Source organism: Tachypleus tridentatus, chromosome 1 (genome assembly GCF_004210375.1).
Source record: "Tachypleus tridentatus isolate NWPU-2018 chromosome 1, ASM421037v1, whole genome shotgun sequence".
In the NCBI taxonomy this organism is placed as follows: Eukaryota; Metazoa; Arthropoda; class Merostomata; order Xiphosura; family Limulidae; genus Tachypleus; species Tachypleus tridentatus.
In genome coordinates, this window is record NC_134825.1 from 125,880,773 (window position 1) to 125,890,649 (window position 9,877).

A 9,877-nucleotide genomic window follows, 5' to 3' on the forward strand; every position below is an offset into this window, starting at 1 on the left:
AATGTTTAAGAATCAATTACAGTTCAATTTTTAATTGATAATGTGAGTTGGTAAAATCAGCTTCAATTAAAAACTATCGAGATAAGTAGCTTATTTTATTGTCAGTATATTTAATTACAGTACATGATGTTAACTATCGAGATAAGTAGCTTATTTTATTGTCAGTATATTTAATTACAGTACATGATGTTAGTATCTAGGGTCTTCTGGAATAACTAGTTATCTATACTGTACTTCCATCTAGAAAGCAAAATTTAAACTTTTGTGACCAACAGTTCATTCGAACCCCACATGAATTGTGGGCGCATCATAAGTTTTTCATCCTCTCACTTATTTACTTTCACTTTGAAGTTTTCAGAATTGCTACAGGTTTTTCTTAATTTGCAGTATATTTTAGTTGTCTTAATATAGAAGTCGGTTGGAGTCCACTTAGTTTCTTTCATCTCAATTATTCACGAAAGTGGTTAAGTCATCAAGGACACCACAGGTGTTTTTCGTTAGAGAAAATCCATGTAGCATGAAAGATGCCATAGATGACGAGTATGTGATGGCGCTGACACGAGTGTGGCCCTCAGTCACGAGAAGAGCGCGTGTTCCGCGAGAGAGAAAATCTTGTATGTATTCTCATATTTTCCCCTAGACCTGATAAACCTATACGATTTCCATGTAGATTTTATGATTATCGGAACGTATAAATTACTTCATCTTAGCTGTCTAGAGTAGGCCTATCTTTAATACAGTTTTTAGTTAAAGTTGATTTACTGTAAACTAGAAGAATACTGACAGAAGAAAACAAATAAAGCTTTTGCCCCTTTTCCAGTTTAACATGAGGAACTTTATAAAGTGCTCAACTTGATTTTTTTGTATAATAAAGATTGTAACCGTCTGCAGGTTTGTGTCCATTCTCTCTCTCTGTTTTTTTGCAAAGACTCGGTCAAAAGCAAAGAAAATACAAGTACTGATCCATAAAATATTATTCGAAGAACCCTCTTGTTACTTGATTGATCCTACAAACTAATCTGAGGGAACTACAAAAAAAAAAAAAAAAAAAAAAAAAAAATGCAACACTGATTTTACCGAATGGTATTATTAATTTAAAATTGAATTACAATTAGAACTCGTACATTTCCATACCATTCTACTTTACATTTCACATGGTTTATAAGAAAGGTTATGTGATATTTCCTTTTAGAAACATTGTTATTAAATACAATCACTTGTAACGTTTAATCAGGCAAGCATGAAAATGAACTATCTAAATGTAACAACTTCAATTTTTTTTTACTAATTTTGTCTTCCTCCCCCAACTTGCTTGATTTAGAGTTGAATCTATTACACATTACTTTATTTGTTTTCACAAAACTTGATTAGTTAACAGAAACTATAATAAGAGCCATGATAATAATTATTTTACATGAAACAATAATATGTAGAAAACAAATTTAAAAACGTTATAATGGTTTCAAACACCTTCCAAAAACTTTCTGACTTATGTTGAATAAAACCTGCAATTTTAGGCATGTCGATAAAAAGAAATATTTTTAAATTGCAAAATCGAATCATCGCCTTGGTTAGAATAAGTTTCACTTCGCGAACTAGATGACACCACAATATTATTAAACTACTTGTAAGCAACAAATAATAAGCCATCAATTATAAGCTTTAACTTGAAACTGAATTTAATATAGGGCTTCTGAAAATAGACTACGAAAATTAACATTATCGCTAACTTTATATATACTACATCTTTGTTTATTGTTTTCTTAAACACATTCGTTAAACATTTTAGCTGCATCGATAATAAAACTAATTAAATGTAATGTTATAAACAAATTTAAACACAGACCATATCTTCTTTAAACAACTCACAACATTGCGATTTTACGTACATAAACTTATTTTAGCCATACAACCTCATTTCGGATATTCACACAAAGGTATACTGGAGTATCACAGCTAGACACATTTGATTTTCAAGTGATAGACTTAGAAGGAAAGAAGCTACTTTATAGCACCTACTAGGGCTTGCACCCGGTTAAAAATAACCGATTAATAATCGGTTAAGACTTGTTACTGCTTAACCGTTAATCGATCTCGATAATCGCAAATAATCGGCTAAGCTAGTTGTATGAGCGATAATGGCAGATCGAGTCACTCGATGGTAAAAAAAAATTTTATTGCCCTGCGTTACGTACATAATTATATATTTCTTTTTCGAAGTATTTTCAGGCATTTTATGTGGCATTTTAGTTTACATTGGGAGCATTTGGTGTGCAATATACCAATTATATCATAAAATATTATTGATAGGGGAAAACTTCGAAAACTACGCTGTTGCTACGTCGTGATTAATTATTCTATTATTTACGTCATAATTACTTCTTTCATAATTATTTCTTTTATAATATTATGGCACTATATATTTTAATATATACTGGTATTTGTCACACTTACGGCCACAACTTTAGAGTAAGGTATACGTTTAATGGACTCCTGAAGTTGTAATTCAACACATAAGGCTCAAACCTTTCATGAATATTAAGACACTATGAATTCTACTACACTACCACAGTTAAGTAAACACTTGTTAGAAACACCAATGAGCTTTACTAGATAAACAAGAACTAAATGCCAACTAATAATCATTCAATCATAGATGCCAGAGCAAACATCAAACTAAGGGGCAAGGACCCAAGTACCCCCTGTTGAGGGGTATTTTTAGGTTGTTCTGTGAAATTCTTTTATCATTCATTTCCCATACATGAAATTTATACATATTTTAATGGAATGGTTTCAGTGATCTGGCTCTGAAACCAAATGGATGGAACAACACCTCTGCCCACCTGACATCTATGTTAAGTATTTCAACTGATGACATTTTTTTTTAATTCATCATTACTGTGTACAAGGTTTGGTCAGATGTGAAATGTTTCTCTCCTGAAGTAACAGCAGAACTACATCAGCCACACTCTAGCCTTTGTTAATTGTAACTAGTTGAAGTACCCATTCAATACACAAGAAAAACATAAGGGATCCTGGGAAGGAGGGCCACATCCAAAACCTGGTCCCCCAGATCCCCCTAACTGTGCTTGCCAAATTTGGAAACAACTGGGCCAGAAGTTTGCCAATTATAATTGAACACAATGTGGATGAAGAGACATAGGAGTCCTTGGATGTGACATGAAGGTGGAAGCAAATTTGAATAATGACCTTCAAGAGTGCTTGTCAGGTTTAGAAACAACTGGCTTAACACTCATAAAAGTGGACATCACAATAAAACTTCACAATTTTCATGAGTTCATTTAAAAGAAATGTTTACTCAAAACTGCTTAGAAGTGAAAAATATATAATGTTTTGATTAATAACAACCAAAATATGCATTAAATCAAACATTCAGTTTATAACCATTTTTAATATTTCTATACTGTATATTATTATAAACATACGAGAGCTTACAAGTTTTATTTTGATACATGTTTATGACTACAATGCATCTTAATTGGAAATAATAAAATAATAGATACAAAACCTTTTTTTGTTAAATAACTTGCACTTTTATTAGACAACACTTTTGTACATTAATGAACAATATTTAATGTTCGTCAGTCACATTAACTTATTCAGAATCAACATATTAATGATATACTGTTTACATTTTTGTACAAATCAGTCCCATGTAATTTTATAAAGTTTTTGCAAAAGTATTAAACTCTATACAGATAAGTAGAATTTTAGAAAATATGACATTTATGGTGATGAGGCTGTCTGGTTTAACTAGGCAATAACCATGGTTAAAACTATTAATTAATTGTGAGCTTGTTGTGGATTTCATGCAAAGCTGCATAAGGGCTATCTACACTAGATATCCCTAATTTAGCACTGAACGACCAGAGGGAAGACAGCAAGCCATCATCACCCACTTTCAACTCTTTGGCCACAACCCACTTGGCTATGCTAGCTCATAATTCTGGGTTTTAGTTCTAGTTTTAGGTTTATTGGAACAGTTAATTATAATTTTTATGTGTTGCCACTTTGAAAAGCCAGTTGTTTCAGAATGATAGCTGATGTTGGTTGGTGACTTAGATATACTGAATTACTATTATAAAGTGTTGTGTTGACTGAGAATTACTATTTGAGGTTGTATCACTCACTGTTGCTCAAAGTTTTATAATATTATGGATTTAAGTCAACTGGGTGATATTTTATAGGAGCATGGTAGTAGCTGGTTGATGTTTTAATGTTATTACTTACGAATTATAGCCAGTGTTTCATACATATTGGTTGTTCATTGCAGGGGAGAAACTGGTATTTTACAGTCTGTAAAACTGGTCCAGAGCTGTTGATTTCTGTTTTAACAGTGACTTCTTATTGCATAAATGAAATGGTGTTTTATCTGACTGATTCTCAGCTTTGTGGTTTGACAAACAACATGAGGATTCAATAACATAACTTTTCTTTTTTGATTTCCAAATGCAAACCATGCAAATAATATAAATATTACAATATGAAAGTATTAACACAAAGAAATATAAATAGGATAGTTTTCTATTAACTGTGTTATTGAAACTTACATGCAATAATCAGATGAACATTACACAAATGTTGGTCTTATCTGTCATGACACAGTTCAGTTAACCATGTTACAAGTACAAAGGTATGAAACTGAATCTTATCTAATAAGTAAAATCTTTGTATGTAAAATGTGAAAACACCCTATGAGTGAGTTCCATATACATCTTTAGGTTTTAACCTTTAACTTTTATCAAAGTGACCAAACAATAATTTCATATCGAATTTTGCTGACATGATTAAACACATTCTTTAAAAAAAAAGTTATAATTATATGCTATATAATTACTTTCAGTTTAATTAACTGCATTAATATAAAGATCTTTCAAATGTCACTTATGCTTTTCAAAGGAGTGTGTTCAGGAGACAGGTGGATACAATGTTGTAAAACTTAGTAGGGTGACCAATCTAACCATGCAGAAGACAACATAATGTAGTGACATATTCAAAACTACGCATAACACATCGCAAAAACTGTCTTCTGCAAGGTCAAACTGCTCTACAGGCCAAGTTAGAGAATGTCTCCATTGGTAATAGCAAGAGTGACTTTTGAAACACTTAGTAAAAATTAAATAAAACCATTAAGAAGTCAACAGTTCTTATCAAATACACAAGTTAAATATCACCAGTTTCAAAACGACAAAATACAATGTGGCTAAACAATTGTGAAAAGTATGTTACTTTGTTGAACAACTTATCTTATCATGAATACTTATGCCACATATCAAGACAGGAGATTATTAAACCTAAATAAAATAAAACTACTGAAAACTCAGAATAAGAATCTTTACACAACTACAGGTAGAATTTATTGCATTTCAGTGGAACACTATGGGTCAAAATGTTGTAATTATTAAAATCAAAACTTTCCTAGTGTAAAAGATGCAATTCTATTTTTAAATTAACTATTCAGTTCATTGTATCCATACTAAACATTAACTGTCATTTGCATGATAATATATTTTACAATGCTTTGAAAACATGATAGAACCAAAAAGAAACAAAGAATATCAAATGTTTAAACTGACCAAGGGCATGAAACCTGAGAAATGTTTTTAAACATATTTAATGCAACATACTTGCCTTACTAGGTACTACAGGAATAAAATTTGGTTGATAAATTTATTTTATAAAAAGCAAAAAATCCTGTTATTTACTCTCACACTTCAGTGACACAGAGCTGAAGAATTTTCATATGAATAAAAATGTTTTATAACTTTGATATTCAAACTTAATAGCTAAATACACATACACAGTGAACAAATTTTAATCAACTCTCCAACTTTGAATCTTATACATCTTGAATACATATTTAATGCCTTATATCTCTTACATGTAACACAGCATGGTAACACATTGCATGGATCACTCTATATGTTATACAGGAATGATAACATTCATACCTGAAGAATATGTGGAATAAAAAAAATACACATTATAACCTAAAACATTCTGGAAAGTACTTTCCTCAGGGATACATTACTGATATAGTACACAAAAACTATGCTGATAAATGATAATCTATAAATCAATAGTTTGTGAGATATTACACGAGAATAACACTAACAATTTTTTTTTACTAGCCCTACAATATTACTTTGTACAGAGCTAGTAAAAACAAGAATTTGTTCAAAATGATTACTAATCATACTGTGATACAATATCACATAAATTAATAATTGATAAATTATTCAAGTTATTGGATTTCTATAGAGAATATTTAATAGAATTACTACTACTCTCAATAACTATTGAGAAACTATACTGTACACACCATTATCACTTGAGATAAAAACACAAAGAAACAACTCTATTTTTATGCCCAAAATATAATTGTATTAATATGGTTTATTCAAACAATACTTAATATATTTTGTGCATGTGAAATACATTTCAAGTTCTAAAAAAAAATTCTTAAAACACAACACTAAATTACATCAAACCACCAAACAAAATATTATTTATCAACATTGAAAATAAGTTGATTTTTTTAATACGCTACAAAATCAAGCCTTTTAATAACACCTAAAAGGAAGGATACAAGTACAATGGAATATTTAATGTAAACTATTAATCAACTAAATACACCTAGGTAAAAAGAAAGGAAAAAATAAAACAGGAAAAGCTATTATTACTCAGTTCCAACAATTGACAGGGCCTGAAGGGAAGCAAATCTTTTCTGCTGTTGCTCTTCTGAATTTAATTTTCTTTCTCTCTGTTGCTTACAAGTCTCCATAAGGCTGTTGAATAACCTTGTCTCATCACCCCAAAAACTGATTTCTGATTTTATCAGTGCTTCCAGACATGGCTGGAAAAAATCAATTCTTCCATTGTAAACCTGTGGAATTTCCTCTTTCAAAGATGCAACTTGTCTTTTGTAATCTAGAAACAAGTTTTCTAAATCCATTTTAGCATTTTCCAACTTCACTACATTCTGAGAAGTTTTAAACTCTTTCTCTTGTAAGGACTGAACCTTTTCTTTATTCTTCATACAGGTTCTAAGAGTTTGATCTCTTTTTCGAGTAGCCCCTTGCACTTCTGAAAATACACCAGAAAACTTTTTAATTGGTTCAACTATGGTTTTGTGAACTAACATTACTAATTCTTGAGATGCTTCATCTGCTCCACAATTAAATGAATGCCACTCCTCTACCAATTTTCGCAATTCTTCATCTTGTTGGCATACGCTGGAATTTGACAAATCTGCTGTCATCTTTTTCTCATACCTTTTGACACTCAGTGTCAAGTCACTAAACTTTTTTGCATCCTTTGATAACTTTTTTACGCAGTCTTCCAGATTGACAAGTTTATTGATATAACTATCTAGTTCTGCTTCATCCTCATCAAAGGAAGGAAGTTTCAAAGGCGCCCTAACACCACCACTCGTGCGTCTTCTTGATGATAACGGGTTCCAACTTGACATGATAAAAAAATTAAGAAATAAATTCATACCTAACCTTGGTTTAAGGTAAGTCCAATATTGTTACCACGTTTTGTTACACGCTTTCTTGTAGAATTGTCAATAAATTAAACATTCTGACAACCTACATTACATCACCAACAGCGTACATTCACTACCAATAAGAATATTGTATGCAGTGGAATTTTCCCGTTAGAGGACGTATAAATAGTGGCAAAATTAATTTATATATTTTCGCATATTAAATAGACATAAATTTGAATTACATAACAAGTAAACCAAAACATATAAACATGATATAAATATTAAAACAGTTAGATTAGTGAAAAATACATTATTTTTGTAAGCCATTTATCAGAATTTTTATAGTAATACACTGCTTTGTATGTTCTGAAAATGTACGCTCACCTTACTACTTAATTGCGCGTGCGCACTCACTTTATTTCAACGGATGTAAACAAAAATCTCTTGCAAATATGCATTAGTAGAGAATTTGTACGACAACATATTAACAACATATAAAAGTTTTAAAAAGACCTTTGGCCCGGCATGGCCAAGCGCGTTAAGGCATGCGACTCGTAATCTGAGGGTCGCGGGTTCGCATTCCCCTCGCGCCAAACATGCTCGCCCTTTCAGTCGTGGGGGCGTTATAATGTGACGGTCAATTCCACTATTTGTTGGTAAAAGAGTAGCCCAAGAGTTGGCGGTGGGTGGTGATGACTAGCTGCCTTCCCTCTTACACTGCTAAATTAGGGACGGCTAGCACAGATAGCCCTCGAGTAGCTTTGTGCGAAATTCAAAAACAAACAAACAAAAGACCTGATGTTTGATCCTGGAACAAAATTGTAAAGCAATTTAATTTAATGATAGCATTAATTAAGATAAAAAACGTACATCAGTTACAGTGTTAATTAATTTATTTATTTCTGTATCGTATAAATGCGTAACTAAAGTTAGGCATAAGATTTCGGAGGCTCCTATTATCATTCTTTTGCGTTATTTTAGAAATTCTACGTTTAAAGAAATACTGTTGCATTAAAAATACTAATTTGACCGTAAAATGTTTTACAGATATCTGCTAGTAATAATAATTACGATGTGAATCAAGATTATAATAACTGTTTTGACATGAACATTTTTTCTTAGCTGGTAAAGCATTATTATAATTTATACTTCTCGTATATCTGGTTTAAGTTATGTTTTTAACACCAATTACTTATCCTCCCCTTATAGTTTTCTTAAGAAGAATGTGTGTGTATATTATTATAGCAAAAACCACATCGGGCTATCTGCTGAGTCCACCGAGTTCTTAAGAAGAATAGGGGAATATAACACTATTTCGACTAAACTACGCCCACACGTATTCATCAGCTACGACGCGATTTGCTCAATACAGAGCTCATCAAGTTCGTTAAAACACAACAGGGTACTGGTCATAACACTACTTAAATAAGGAGATTTGATATAACAACAGTCATTATGATGTGAACGACTTTACTAGGTTGGCAAAGCATGGTTAAATTAATTACACTTATCATAATAGCATTAGATCTATTACATATATTAACTCTTTATGCTAATAAGCTTTGTATTGAGCAAAACACATAGTTGGCAATGAATATGGCGAAAGTAGTGTGGCTGAAATACTATTATACACTAGTGTTTCTCAAAGTGTGGTCCGCGACCAGGTACTGGTCCATGACAAAGAAATGATGGTCTGCAGAAAACTAAAAAAAAATTTAATTAATTTTAACCCTTTCACTAACAATCGTTGTTTTAAATTTTTTTCCAAGTCCTTGTTGTATATTAAAAAAGATGTAATTAAACCAGTTAATATAAATATATTATTATAAAATTAATATTTTGAAATCATTATAATTTAAATTTTCATTTTATTTAACTTAAATTTCTCAGTGTTTCAACTAAGCTAATATAACAGGAAGGAAAAGTGAAAGTTTGCACTTAAGGGTACGAAACTATAGAATTTACAAGTTTACAGCTATCTTTATACCTTCAGTCCTTCTTACTTAGTGCAATTTAGGTAGCCTAAGATTAATTTTTACGGTGTTGATAACCTTGGGATTCTTGTGAAATGCTGTAAATTTAAACCACACGTTAGCTAGACACATTCCCCTGCTGAATCAAAGACGATCTTCTCTTGTCTGTAGGTAAGCTCAAAGAAGGGATTTTGTTTCACATAAAAAGACCATTTGTTTATTGAAGATAACCGGTGTGTCGACACCAAATTTCTAGGAACTTTTCTCCAAATGTGTTGAATTTGCTTACTCTGTTAATGGAAATTTACAGGCATGCGAGACCTGACTCTTACATCTGGTAGCGCCAGGTGGCAGCAGAGAAGCAGAAGAAGGAGAATTGTTTGTGATTTAA

The 9,877-nt window shown here is 31.5% G+C and overlaps 1 protein-coding gene across 1 annotated transcript; it reads right to left on the bottom strand.

The window, feature by feature from the left end:
• Positions 1–3,530: 3,530 nt before the first annotated feature.
• LOC143222818 (bridging integrator 3-like) lies at positions 3,531–7,673 on the bottom strand. The gene has a single exon (XM_076449889.1). The coding sequence runs from the start codon at positions 7,517–7,519 to the stop codon at positions 6,701–6,703; it is 819 nt and encodes a 272-aa protein (XP_076306004.1). The 5' UTR covers positions 7,520–7,673; the 3' UTR covers positions 3,531–6,700.
• Between the last annotated feature and the right edge of the window lie 2,204 nt (positions 7,674–9,877).

Bases quoted from the DNA above. Each gene is read 5' to 3' on its own strand.
- LOC143222818 (XM_076449889.1), bottom strand. From the start codon at position 7,519: ATGAATTTATTTCTTAATTTTTTTATCATGTCAAGTTGGAACCCGTTA.